This window comes from Thermobia domestica, chromosome 3, assembly GCF_964235325.1.
Source record: "Thermobia domestica chromosome 3, izTheDome1.hap1.1, whole genome shotgun sequence".
NCBI classification, from domain to species: domain Eukaryota; kingdom Metazoa; phylum Arthropoda; class Insecta; order Zygentoma; family Lepismatidae; genus Thermobia; species Thermobia domestica.
In genome coordinates this window covers 96,060,487-96,075,066 of record NC_137456.1, presented here as the reverse complement: position 1 = coordinate 96,075,066, position 14,580 = coordinate 96,060,487, and the positions used below count along the sequence as shown (strand labels likewise).

Below are 14,580 nucleotides of genomic sequence, written 5' to 3'. Positions count from 1 at the left end.
TCATTTAACAGCATTTTGAAGATATTATCTGGAACATTTTTCTACTGTATATACAAACCAATTGTGTGACAGTCCTTTTCCGGACCTACGCCTGCTCCAATGCCATCCGTTGGAACTAGATCTAGCCTAGATTTCCTTCATGGCTAACCAGTCAGCACACGTGGCTTCGGCGTGGGAGGCAAAGGTTCAATTTTCGGAGGAAGCTCATGTAATTCGGTTTCCATGATTTAAGTTGTAGGTCCACGTCTTACATAGCCTCGCTGCTGAAAGGGACGTTAAACTTAAAATCAAATCAATTAAATCCAGCCTAGCGACCTTCACGTGCTTAGCGTGTTTCGTTGCCCTGTCTCGAATAGACATATCAGGAGCTTTTTGTACTTTATATACAAGGTTGAAAAATCTTGCTTGCAACTACTAGCCAGACCATTTTGCACAGTGTTTATATTCGCCAAATGTATTAAAAAAAAAAAAAAAAATTGCCACTGTCGACCAAGCGAGTGGATTTTTCAAGCCCTGCTTATATATAGTTGTTTTAACAGTTTTTCAGTCATTTACTAAAAATCAAATAAAAAAGCGTAAAAAAAACTTCAGAAAAACGTGATGTGTTCATGAAGCAAAGAATGTAACCCTGTCACACCATAAGCAAATTCAGGACAAAAGAAAGAAAAAAAAAAGACTTTTAATTCGATCTATATTGAAAAAAGTAAGATTACATACGAATCTTGCATAATACTTCTACACGGTTTTCTTGAATGTATGCAATTTATAAACAGAAAACAGAAACGAAGTTCTCCTGCCCTGCATTGAGTATATTGTCACAGAAAATCGGTCAGGTTTGGTATTACTGATTCGAAGGAAATAATACTTGAAACTGAGGTTAGCAATCATGTAAAGTCGCAAGTTGCAAACCTAACGATTTGAATGTATACACTTCGAAGTGAAAGATTAATAAAAATAAATAAATAAATAAATAAAATGAAATCTCTAGTTTTGTGTTCCAGGATAATGTCTTTAGGCTAAAGGAGACGAATCACTTTATGAAAGTGAATGATTGTGAAATAATCTTTGGAATGAGATTGTGGGAGGAAAGAGCAAAGAATGTAACTTACGGACACGATTGTTCACCATAAACTTAAATGGTCGAGAATCGAACCAGAAGCCAAAGACTAAAATCAGCATACCTAATCAATCCAGAGCCATATAATAAAAACTACGTCAAAACAAATTCTCATATAAACCATTCTGCACGCTACATTAAATCAGCGTAGTTAAATTTGTAAAGGTTGATGGTGCATATGAATTTAAGGTCTAAAATGCATACGAATGTGATAGTTAAGGGAAGATCTTTGAGAAAATCGTCTATCACAAATTCTGCACACATACAACCTTCCTCTCGTATGAATTCGTGCATGGTTTTTAAGATGCACTTTTTGAATAAATCCTTTCCCACAGATGGCACACGCGAAACGCTTCTCCCCGCTGTGAATGCGTAAATGAAGACTCATATTCCCTTTCTGACTAAAACGCTTATTACAAATGGGGCATACGAAAGGTTTTTCGCCTGTGTGCCGTCGTAAATGCCTCTGTAGCTCTGAATAGAAAACAAAGCCTTTGCCACAATGGTCGCAACGATGAGTCAAATAGCTCTGGTTGCCTTCTTCTTCACCCACCGTCACCTCACTCACCTCATTCCTTGCATCTCTGTCTTGGAGAAATGCACTACGCACGTTCATCCCCTCCACAGAATTTCTTCTTCCACGACTATTGGATAGAAGTAGGTCTTCAGCGTCAAGGACATCAAATCCATTTGAAGAACTTAAATGACTATGCAGCGTGCTTAATAATTTGTTTCCGCTGGATATCATCTCCAATTCTTTCGACCTGAAATAACAAAACACTTTAACACTTCAATAGCAACATTTTCACCTCATTCAACTAATTCGTACTTGAATTTTTTTTAAAACTATATTTATTGCTACTTGTAGAAGTATTGCAGAAAAAAAAAAAAAAAACTTTGATAAAAGATACTCAACAAGAAGAGTACTATCTAGGTATATCATAAATACTGTCACAAAGTTTGGAGTGGCGCTGTAGGCATTCGGAGTAGCGCCATCTGCCATCTGTGTATAAAGCGGAAGATGCATAAGATGCATGTAGTGTGTGTTTGAATGTTCATGACATACGTTGATATTGTACTGAGTTCTGATGGAATGGGGCGATTACGAAAATCGTGTAGCAGTATTTGCACTACACAAGGTCGGGAACACAGCAGTTGAGATTTTCAATCAGCAAGAGATTCGTGTATCGCGCCATACAGCGATACACCGAGACTGGAATGGCAGCTGACCGCGCAAGGAGTGGCAGACCACGAACGGTACGAACCCCGCAGATCCAGAAAGCAGTCGCAGCAAGAATTCGAAGAAATCCTGTTCGAACACCAAGTGTGATGGCTGCTAAGATGAATATTAGCAGAAATTTCATGTCTCGTGTGCTCAGGAGTGACCTACATCTACGGGCGTATAAGAGGCGGGCTGGTCACTTTCTGACCCAAACATTAATGGCGCAGAGGATCCTTAAATCAAAGAGACTGTTGCGGCGTTACGCCAACAATCTACACAGAAAGATTCTGTTCACAGACGAAAAGGTGTTCACAACTGAGCAGGCCTGCAACGCCCAAAATGACCGTGTGTATGCCACGTCAACTACTGCAGCTGCTGAGGCAGCTCCAAGGGTTCAGAGGGCACATCATCCTGCCTCAGTGATGGTTTGGTAGGGAGTGAGCTACTCAGGCACAACCCAGCTGCATTTTTGCGAACAAGGTGTTAAAATATCTGCCAAGGTGTACCATGACACAGTGCTAACACCTATAGTGAAACCACTGTCTGATACCATGTTGCCTGGAGAAAGGTGGACCTTCCAGCAGGATTCCGCTCCAGGCCACAAAGCGAAAACAACCCAGTAGTGGCTGGCACGGAACGTCCCCGATTTCATTTCTACCGCTGATTAGCCTTCTAGCGGCCCGGACCTTAACCCGCTGGACTACAAACTTTGGGCAGTCTTTCAGGCAAAGGTCTGCCATAAACGGCATCCATCTGTCGACAATCTGAAACAATCCTTGACCCGAGCAGTGAACAATTTTCCCATGGACGAGGTGCGTAATACCATTGACCTGTGGCCGGACAGACTTCGTGCCTGTATCAAGGTCAAGGGGGGACATTTCGAAAAATGATTCGTGCGTCAGGTGTACAACATATCAATGTAAAACATGACCAAAATAAATTGCCCTGGTGTTAATAGTCTCTGTGTTATTCACATTCAAACTTGTGACAGTATTTATAATATAACTAGGTAATATACGGAGCCTTCTTTGTAATCATGTGCTCAAAGATACCTTTCATATCTTTAGACTAACTATTCGTAACAACTACTTTAAAGAACTTAGCTTCCCATGTTAATATAAAGTTTTTCCAGGATTACATATTTTAAGAATTCAATACTTCTATTAATTTAGTAAACTCTTCCCTAAGATTGAACTGCATGGTTGCACCTTTTTTGTGTGTGTTATTCATGTTATTCATATATTATGGGTTTAGAAATAGTGTGTCCCTACAGATTCTTTATTTATATATATATATATATATATATATATATATATATATATATATAAAAGACTCTTCATAAGAATTCCATGATTATATGAAATTTTTGTAAAGTCGGTATCCTCTTTCCATACAGAGGACTTTTTCTCACCAATTTGATAATTTCTCTTCGGTATGTTTTCTTGTATTGCTTTTGCTTTTATTTTCATATTATATTGTCACTATTTCTTTCTTTTTTTTTATTTTTTCAAGACCCAAATTGTCTACAAACAAGATTACATATCTCTACATAAAATACGTATGCATATGACCAAAAATATCAAACAGAAAAAGGAAAACAGCAGTTTATTTGAACTAAAACTAATTAAACTACAATTAAACACAAGACTAACGCAAAATCATGACTAAGCAATAATTTTCGCCTCAGAGAGTTACTGAAATTTGTCAACGAAGCTCTTTTCTTTAATCGCTTTCCGCTTCAGACGTATCCTCTGTTGCTCTAAGTCTTTCAGTTGTGCATCCAACATTCTCTTTTCGGCTTTCTTTTCATCGTGCTTCCTTCTGCTGGTGTAGGTACTCTTTGTAGCGTCTCCTGGCACTTTTCATGTAAAGCATCATCTTCCTGGTGATTTGACATGTTCAATACCTACCTTCTGGGCTCTTATACCTGGTTATGGTTTTGGGTACAACAATGTTCTCAGAATTATTTTCCATTGAGAGTGATTTACTGACGAAAAACTCCTTCCACCGTTACATTTCCATATGAGAATGACATCCCAATTTTTACTCTCTTCCACAAGCATTTGTATCACAATTTTTACTCTCTTCCACAAGCATTTGTATTCTTCAGTCTCAGTAAAAATCTTGTAAGCAGTGTCAAATCCTAATTTCTTAGAATTCTGGAAGACTCCTTGAAGTTGTGCTGTGTTTAAATTGGAGAAAGAGATTATTTTTTCGTCGAGTTGTCAGGAAACGCATCATCTATGATGTCAAACGTATAAAGTTCGTTTCTTGACCTACATGGAGTGAATGTTGAATAATCTGAAGATGTAACAAAGATATATCTTTAATTGCTTCGTAACTTACAGGACTTCTCTCTTGAAGTTTGGCAATCACAGAAGTTAGAATCCAGCGGCAGACATGTAAAAATTCCAGTTTCTGTTATTCCTTCGCCACCGTTTATTTTATCTATACATTTCAGCAGTTCTTGCTTCACATATTCAATCATAAGATCTTGTAAAAAAATTCTCAACTGCACTAAAGACGATGGGGCCATTGGTCCTGAAGTCTCAATCCTACTCAAGAATGGAAACTATCTAGCAAAAAACCAATTTGCAGTTTATAAATGGATCGCTTACTGGGTTCTTCAGGGTTTCTATACGTCTCATGTTTGGCAGCTTTGTTTGTTATAGATAATTAATTACCAAGACCCAAATTTCGAATGTCCTCTGAAAACAACTGGTATTTTCCCCACCAGCGGGCGCCGCAGAATTTTATAGGGTATTTTGTGCATTCTTTGATCTCAGTAAACTTTTCTTGACGAACTGGACAATCACTGAATGAATAGTACAAAAGACGTAGTATGTTACACGCATTTCAGTCCGCCGTTTCATCGCACTATCAATGATTCATAATGGCATTATGTGCAAAGAATTTTGAAGTTATGTTAAAGATATTTCTGTCATTAATATCATTTTTTAAATGATCTCCACTTATCAAAACAAAAACATCCGACGAAACTTCAAAATTTTCCCTGACTTCTCCTGATTTCCTTTTACTTTCCAGTTTGTAGAAACTCTGAAATATTTGACCGGAAATTCATTTTTATCTTTATATTCTTTTACTTATTGCTACTAAAAGTTAAAATAAGTTTGTTGTCATTTTCAATTCATTTTTTATTTTAATATTTAAATTGTATGAGTTTTTATGTATGTATGACTTTTCCAAAAGCGACGCATTTGCACAGATAACGAAGCCACATATCAAATATGGTTTCGGAGATCACAACGATAAGTCTATGTAGGTATTCTCTTATTTAGTAGTTTCCTATGAGACTTTGTTTTAATTATCTCTTGTAACAAAATATAGACACAGTATATGAAATACTGGAAAATACTCTTACTACATTGTACGATAAATAATTCATTCATGTTGTACTACCCTAAAAACAACCAACAAAAGAATCCTGAACTTCGGTGTGAATATGTAAGTATCAATGTTCAAATTTTGAGTGCCATCATATTTGGCAAGTCAAGAGCATTTGCACAAAGCTTCGTACCAGAAATGCTAATTGTCAATGGACAGCTATGATGGGAGTAGAAGAAATTGTTGAATAGAGCTCATGTGTGTGCAACAAATAGACGAATAACACCATTAATTTAAAGTATAATGATAAATGATTATGCGTAGAGGCTGGCAGGCATATACTGTCTTAAAGTAGTTCTTCTGAAGATACTAGCCAGATGGGTGTAAACATGAAATGAAATCTTTCAGTTTAACGTCCCACGATTATGTGCTTTAGGCTTAGGGAGACGGATGATTAAGGCAAGTGAATGATGCTGAAAGAATTAGTGGAATGAGAATGTGGGAAAAAACGATAGTACCCTGAAGAAATCCACGGACACGATGTTGTATACTGGCTGCGGATCGAACCAGGGACCCCACGCACCAGCTGTAAGCTAGGCAGGGTATGACAAAACTGCCTGATATAAATTATGCTCTGATATATTTACTATAGCAAGTTTTAAAAATAATTTCACTAAGACAGAGAATAAGTGATAAATATCAACTTGTTAAACAATACTTTAAGTCCACTTGTGTCTAAATACTTTGTACTGTCATCTTTAGTGTGTAAGACCTGGATTGGACATCTAGTGGGTATGTTTTGATCCATGTTAAAACTATAAGTTTATATTTTAGCAATCTCAATGCTGAAATGAGAGATTCAACTTCAAATAAAGTAAGAATAATTTCATTTTCAAAACGAAGCATGTTTGATTACGAACGAACGCAAGTAAGTGTATTAAGTATCCACTATTCATTTACTTCATCCCGAACCGAGCAATTCTCTTGATGTTACATAGTTATATACTCAACTTTGGTTCTTACACAAAAGTTCAATTTCAAGGTGAGTACATGTATGAGAATACATGTGCAATCGTTTCACACTGAACTGTAAGTTATGTCGCATATAATGTCGCCGGTGAAAAGGAACGTCAAAATTGTAAAGCATATATCTCCCACACAAGACATCAAAATTAGTGCACTATTTAAATTTGACTTACTGAGGCCACAATTTACCATATGCCAATTATAAAGCACTTACCGAAGTTACTACATCCAATAATTTATATTCTGTTACTCTCAGATGAAAGTACTGAGTAAAATAAGCAAAGCTAGTTTTAGCTCTTATTCCTATGAGAAAATATAAGCAAGTATACTTGGTATCCTAAAAGAATATTAACTCATTTGCGCTCGGTGGTGCGTTTTTGCACCACTTCCTATTGTTCATATCTTTTGTTAATAATTTCTCTTCTGTTTATGGAAATGCATATATTGTGTACTTTGATGTTTGAAGACAAACCAGAAAGTAATTTATTTATGTTTGTTCTGGTAGCATTGACTCTTTGTGGTTGTGAGAGCCATCTGAATGTAGGTTTTGGAACAGCAAAAGAAAATTGGCAAAAATGGCAGCAGATTCGTCGAGTAAAAGGTTAGTATAATTAATATATTTTGTAATGTTATGTTAAATTTCCTGATAATAGAAATAAAAATGTTTATATTAGCTTCACAAAAAATATATTGTCTATTGAGAAATATTTGCTTGTTCTTTTCGCTCCGTAATTATGGGTGTTGCGTTTTCGCACCACCGGGCACGTACGAAGTCAAACTTGTAAAATGAAGATTATTTTCTTTCTTGAAGTTTATAGTTCGTGTTTTATTTAATTGATTTTTTACTGAAACATGTTATAGTTTAAGAGAAAACATATCGTAGTATGGGAGTCAAAGTATCCGGTGTCCCATATACCAGCAGTACCGGTACCATTCAAGACCAAGTAATACAAAGCTAAACGATACAACAGTATAGATGTTAGATTGAAGATGTAAACAGCTTTCGTGATGCACTATTGTTTCAGTTATCACATTTTATTCTTCTTATATGGTTTTATATCCTGCAAAATTAGCACTGCTAAGGTTAGGTTATGATGTTAAAACCTAACATAACCGTAATGGACCGGGTATTTCGATTGTTACTTTCGATACGATCTTCTAAAATATAGTTACGATAGGCATGATGTGTAACAGAAAATATTGTTTTGAAGAAGCAACAGTTTTAGCTTGTGTTACTGTATATTGATAAATGGGATGCACTTTATCGAATTTGTTACTAAGGAGGTTCATTATGCTTATTTTCAGGGAACTTACCGTCAACGAAATTTTGACTATATTGGAAGAGAGCGATGAATTTGATATCAATGAAGCCAGTAGAATGGATGTGTTTTTCACTCCGCCCAGTGTTCATGAGGACACAGACGAGGACAGTGGAGATGAGGATGTTGAGAATGATGTATGCCATCTAACCGGTAGACAACTTATAGCTGAAGCGGAACTCGTTTTGACATGTGGTTCGGAAGACAAGGTAATAGGGAATGGTGACAGTGTTTGTGATGGTAGTGAAAGTGTTACAGAAGATGTTTCTAATACTGGAAACACAAATAATTCTAAGAAACAAAGTCATAACACCAAGATGAAGAAAACTTGTAGAAAATGGTTACAGAAGGATTTGCCGCAGCGAACGGAATTACGTAAAAAAATTGACAATGTGGAACCTATCTGCTTTGCACCTACTCATGTGGACAGACCTATGGACCCAACAAATTTGTTTGAGTTGTTTTTTACCGACGAATTGTGCACACACATAGTCCAGCAAAGTGTTTTATACGCTGTACAAAAAAGTAAAAATAACTTTTATCTTTCTGTGGAAGATCTGAAAGTAATGATAGGTGTATTTTTGCTAAGTGGTTACGTGCCACTTCCCAGGAAACGCATGTTTTGGGAAGAAAGTCCAGACACGCGAAACGAGGCAGTTTCAAGTGCAATTCGCAGAAATAGATTTGAGGATATAATGAGGTATCTACACATGAATGATAACACAAATTTAGACGAAAACGATAAATTATCAAAGGTAAGACCGTATTTAGATATACTTCGCGACAATTGTATCGAAAATGCTATTTGGGAAACAATGACATCAGTGGACGAAGCTATGATCCCTTATTTTGGAAGGCATAATTTGAAACAATTTATTCGAGGTAAACCTATTCGATTCGGTTATAAGGTTTGGTGTTTAAATTTTCCATTGGGCTATTTAGTCGATTTTGAAGTATACCAAGGGGCTAAAGGACGCACAAACACACATAAAGAACAGTTTGGACTTGGTGGCGGAGTGCTCATGAAATTTTCAGAAACTTTGCCAAGCGTTGAAAATAAAATTCTTCCTCATCAAATTTTTGCTGACAACTATTTCATTTCCTTGAAGATCATGGACAAATTTACTGAGATGGGAGTAGGTTTAACTGGTACCATCAGGCAAAACCGAATTGAGAACTGCCCAGTAAAACAAGCTGCATCTATACAAAAGGAGAAAAGGGGTAGTTACGATATGTGGTGTTCAAACAATTCAGTAGTTGTGTGCCGATGGAACGATAATGCGGTTGTTACATTAGCCTCAAACTGTGACGGTGTTGAACCATTAGCAAATGCTTCTAGGTATTCAGCTTCGGAGAAAAAGAAAATTTCCATTAAGCAGCCATACCTGGTTGAAAAGTACAACAGGTATATGGGAGGCACGGATCGAATGGACCAAAACGTGAGTGAATACAGATGTAAAATTCGTTCTAAAAAGTGGTGGTGGCCATTATTTATCTGGGATATTGATATGGCAGTGCAGAATGCATGGCACCTGCATAGGCGTTCAGTTTCAGTAACACAGGACACTGAACTTGATCTTCTTGGGTTCCGAAGAGCAATCAGCTTGAATTACCTTCAGAAATATGGTCATGGAAGAGCAAAACCAGGTCCAACAGTGACTCCTGTCCAAAAACGGATATCAGAGACTATACGTTTCGACAACACAGGACACCTAATTGTACTCCAGGAAAAGAGAAGACGCTGTGCAGAGTGTCATTCTCATACAACAAGAAAGTGTTCTAAGTGCAATGTGTCCTTACATGACAAGTGCTTTGAAAAGTTTCATGTCGGTAAATAGCAAAGTATGAAATGGCACTTCGAGACACCATTAAAATTATCCACTTGATTATTGTAAGAACTTTCAAATATTGTGCTTGATTTTTTCTCAGTAAGTATTACCTGTATTACTAAACTACTTCTGTCTTGTATTGCTTCTCTAATGTAAATTTTGTATGATGTATGTGCTCGGTGGTGCGTTTTCGTACCAGGTGCTTTTCTACAAAATGTAACCTTAAGTGCCCGGTGGTGCGTTTTCGCACCAGCACAATTCTGTAAAACTAATGTAGTATTAGATTAAAAAACAATAAAAATGGGTTTAATGAGTTCCATTTACATAATTGACATACAAAAAGTACAACTTTCCGAAAAAAAAGTTCTGAGCACGAATGGGTTAACAAACGTTCATATAGCACACGTTCAAACAGATGACACGTAGCTAGCATATTGGATATTTCCGTATTGGATATTTCCGTAACTCAAATACATTTCCAATTGTTCCACGATCACTCCAGTTCTGCACTCGCATAAGGAATCAAGTCTGGGATCATGTGCACCAAAAGAATGCGAGCAAAGTATTGACATACTAAAATATAAATTATTAGAAACTGACTCAATGTCGTGGTTGCAACGATAATAAAATAAGTGAATAAAAATTAAAATTGTGATCTTTAAGTGCAATTAAAATACCTACCCTTCAACAGAGCAATCTTCTTCTTTTACACTTAGATCTGATGTTTCTTCATTGTTCGAAAGGACACTGTTATTTGTTTCAACATATGATGGGTCGATTTCGCACATTATGATATCCTCACCTTCCACCTTTTTATCATTATCTTCTGACAAAATAATTACACCGGGATCTTCAACTGAAATTTCTCTACACGTGACATTTTTGTTGTCACTGGCTTCTGTAATGTTTGGTGATACTGAACTTTTGCATCTCTTTTCTGAAACTGGCTGGCTACCAATGCTTGAATTGGGATGGTTCTGTATTAGAACCTCATCACTTTGAACTTCACTGTTGGTGTTTGTTGATACAGCACGATTATGGAATACATTTACTTTGCAATCTTCATTTTCGGCAATGTTACGGTTTTCATCTATTTGACTATTATTGTTATTGCATTGAAATGGACTAGAAGGAGTATATTGCCTTCCAGTTTCTTCTCTATTATCTTCTATTTTCGTGATTTGCTTATTAGTACACATATCATCACTTCTTGCAACTTTGCAAGATGATGATACTTCTGATTCAGAACATGTGTTCGAAACACGGTGAACATTATTCATGTCTTCTCCTGTACCCTCAATTTTAACCCACACCTCGTCATTTTCTTTCTCTTCTGGTTTTGGACTCCGAGGAATTATTTCTATGCTACTAGTGTCTGCTTTCTTCTGTGTCAGAGATGAACGCGATTCCTGAAAATTCAAAAACACACATAAATCAAAATAAAATGTACTAAACCATTGAGTGTTTATAACACTAAAAGTATTAATAGACACACTTAACTTTTAAGCCTTGGATGGTTTATCAACAAAGTACAGTTACGAGGGAACTAGGCTATTATTAGAGTTTAAAAATTCTCGCAATTAATAATCAACATACAAACTTTAACAATTACAACTGGTAACCAGTAGTAGTAGTAGTAGTAGTAGTAGTTTCTGACACAATGTATTTATAAACAACAAAACAGGTTTGTAGACTTAATCTGCAAGATAACTATATATTTCCATTCGATATCCACATCTACTAGCATGGTTGGTAAAAACCATGTTTTTTATTGGAACTTTTTTTTAAAAATAATTTGTTCTATGTATTTATATCACATATAGACAGAAATACGTTTGTTTCACCTTGGTGTTATTATGCAACAACCAGGTTATGCTGGAAAGGATCACATAAACTTAAAGCGGAGTCCAAACCGTTTCTCGACTTACATCCGAAACAAATTGTCTTCCATTTGAACTCAAAACCGGGACTAATTGGCCACAAATGTGATACGTCTGCCGACTCGGTCACGAAGGACTCCTGATAAAATACTTTGTACTGATCTTTACATACTTTTAATATAACTGTCTAATTGTCAAGAGTCATTTGAGAAGGACAAAAAGATAAACAGGTGCACAAGTAAAACCATTATACAGAATTACATATGGACAATTTCAAAATACTGCAGAGTACAGAAAAACCAATGAAGTCCAAGTTAGTTCACTACGACTTTTATTAGTCCAAATTAAAGAAAGAAAAAAAATGAAATGAAATGTTTGAGTTTTACGTCCCACGATTATGCCGGTTAGGCTAAAGGAGACGGTGATAATGAGTAATAAATTAAATGGTGGAATGAAGAAAGTGGGAGGAAACGGGAGAACCCCGAGAAAACCCGCGCACACGGTGTTTGTCCACCACAAAGTTCACTTGGCGGGAGCAGGGTTTGAACCCAACACCCCAAGCACCAGAGGTGAACGCTCTACCACTGAGCCACCGCGGCCCCCCAAATTAAAGAAATATGACTTAATTTGCATATCGGTAAGAAAAGTGAATAAAGATAAGAATTATTTAAGTCCAATTTGGCTGTGACCCATTTATACATAAATAGATACCAAAGATACTTCTGATTTCAATAAATGCCTTTCGTGGAGTTGACCTCCCCCCCCCCCCAAAAAAAAACGGTATTTCGATGTATTTTATCAACAGGAAACTACTAAAATGAAACAATATTTAAAAATTTTCTTTGATTGCAATTGCATAACAATAACAACAAACTATATATAAAGAAACATTCATAAACTTATAAAAAAAAAAGTTGCTTTTGTAGTATAATCTCTTCGAGTAATGAATGGAGAATTTAGGTCTGAATATAATACGAATAATATGCGGGAGTGACACGTGATAACCTACACATGTGTGTTCATGAAGATTTTACGAACACATACACTTTTACGAACATTTTTCGTTTTTTGGTTTAAAACAGTTGGCTTTTTTTGAAAAAAAAAAAAAAACAGCTGGTTTAACACTAGAATGCCCGCACTTTCGACATACCTAGAATGCCCAGTGGAACAAATATGTTCCACTTCTTTAGAGTCTATAGTAAATAAAATATATTTTTCAAAATCTTAATATTATATGCCTTAATCCACTAAAAACTTTAACAGAGACGTATCACATTATTCTAGCATTGTTTAGAGGCAGGGGAAGTGGGGGAGAGGGAGGTAGGATAGTGAAGAATATATGAAAAAAATGAAATCTTTGAGTTTTACGTCCCACGTTTATGCCGGTCAGGCTAAAGGAGACTGTGATTATGAGAAATGAATGAAATGGTGGAATGAAGAAAGTGGAAGGAAACGGGAGAACCCCGAGAAAACACACGAACACGTTGTTTGTCCACCACAAAGTTCACTTGGCGGGAGCAGGGTTTGAACCCGGGACCCCATGTACCAGAGGTGAACGCTCTAACCACTGAGCCACCGCGGCCCCAAGAACATATGGAATTAAGTTCAAGTGCTTTTATTTTGTATGAAAATTTTACGTTACATCTGAACTATACGCTCCAGCGCATTTATTTGTTTTCTGCTCTTATTACAAAAAGTGTTTGCTAGGAATGATATTTTTTGAACTAATAAATGCGAGAAAACCTAACAGAAATTGAAAAACAAAAGATTTGTGGAAAGTGTTCATTTGAATTGCTACACCACCGTCCTCAAGGTGCAAACAATATTATCAGTTTGCATGACATGCAACTAGAGATGCAAGGGCTCGGAAAAAAACCGGCTTTTTTGGAAAAAACTCGGTTTTTTCTGCTTTGCTTTTTTGCTTGGGAAATTTTGGGCTTTTTTCAAAATACTGCTTTAAATTGATAAAACAAACTTTGTATCGCTTCTCTATAACACAATAAATCATTTAATTAGTGGTTGATGCTGATAATAATATAAAACACCGAAAATAAACTATGAATTTCGAAAAAAATATTTCAAACAATTTTTCTTCAACATATTTACATTATGAATTCCACAGGATTAACCAATGTATATAATAAGAATTTTTTAACCTCCTATATACAAAAGTAAGCAGAGTTGGCAAGAGCCGTGGTTGTTTTTGAAAATGCCAAAAACCCGTTTTTGGGGGGATGTTTAAACCAGGCTTTTTTGGTTTAAACCAGGCTTTTTTGACTTAGATTTTTTGCTTTATGTATTTATATTACATATTCACAGAAATAAGTTTGTTTCGCCTTGATGTTATTATGCAACAGGTGGGTTATGCCGGAAGAACTCCCATAAGCTTAAAGAAGTGCGGTCAGTAAATTTCTTAAGTTGAGAATCTCCCGCCCTAGTCATTGGGAAAATCCCGTCATTACTTGAAATGTAAGACAATAATGGGAAAATCCTGTTATTGCTTTGCATGTAAAATTTAAAGGTCAACGCACCATAATCAGTACGCTAAAACTGAGGTATTAAATTACAAATTTAGTACCGGTACGTAGATATCATTGAAAGTCCAATCCAAGCTAATGTTGGAAGCTACGTAGGCAATCGATAAATTTTGCCAATTTCTATCAATATATTTAAGCAATATTGGCTTCTTTATAAAACAACACGCATTTAGGCATGCAGAAATATACAATTTGGTTTGTTTCGTATATTTAGGCTTAACATCCTTACGAAATACCGAGGTTATCAAGGAGAAGACTTTCGCTTAAACTGACATCCGAACCGCTACTTAGGTTACGCATGAAAG

At 36.2% G+C, this 14,580-nt stretch overlaps 1 protein-coding gene across 2 annotated transcripts in view; it reads right to left on the bottom strand.

The window, feature by feature from the left end:
- Window positions 1-268: 268 nt before the first annotated feature.
- Window positions 269-14,580, bottom strand: part of LOC145680627 (uncharacterized) — a 36,606-nt gene continuing 22,294 nt past the window's right edge. For both annotated transcript variants that reach the window (XM_081751316.1, XM_081751315.1), the window contains exons 3-4: window positions 10,540-11,267; window positions 269-1,881 (exon numbers count right to left, since the gene is read on the bottom strand). In XM_081751316.1, the coding sequence (XP_081607442.1) occupies window positions 1,302-1,881; window positions 10,540-11,267 (1,308 nt within the window). In that variant the 3' untranslated portion in view covers window positions 269-1,301. The remainder of the gene's footprint in view (window positions 1,882-10,539; window positions 11,268-14,580) is intronic.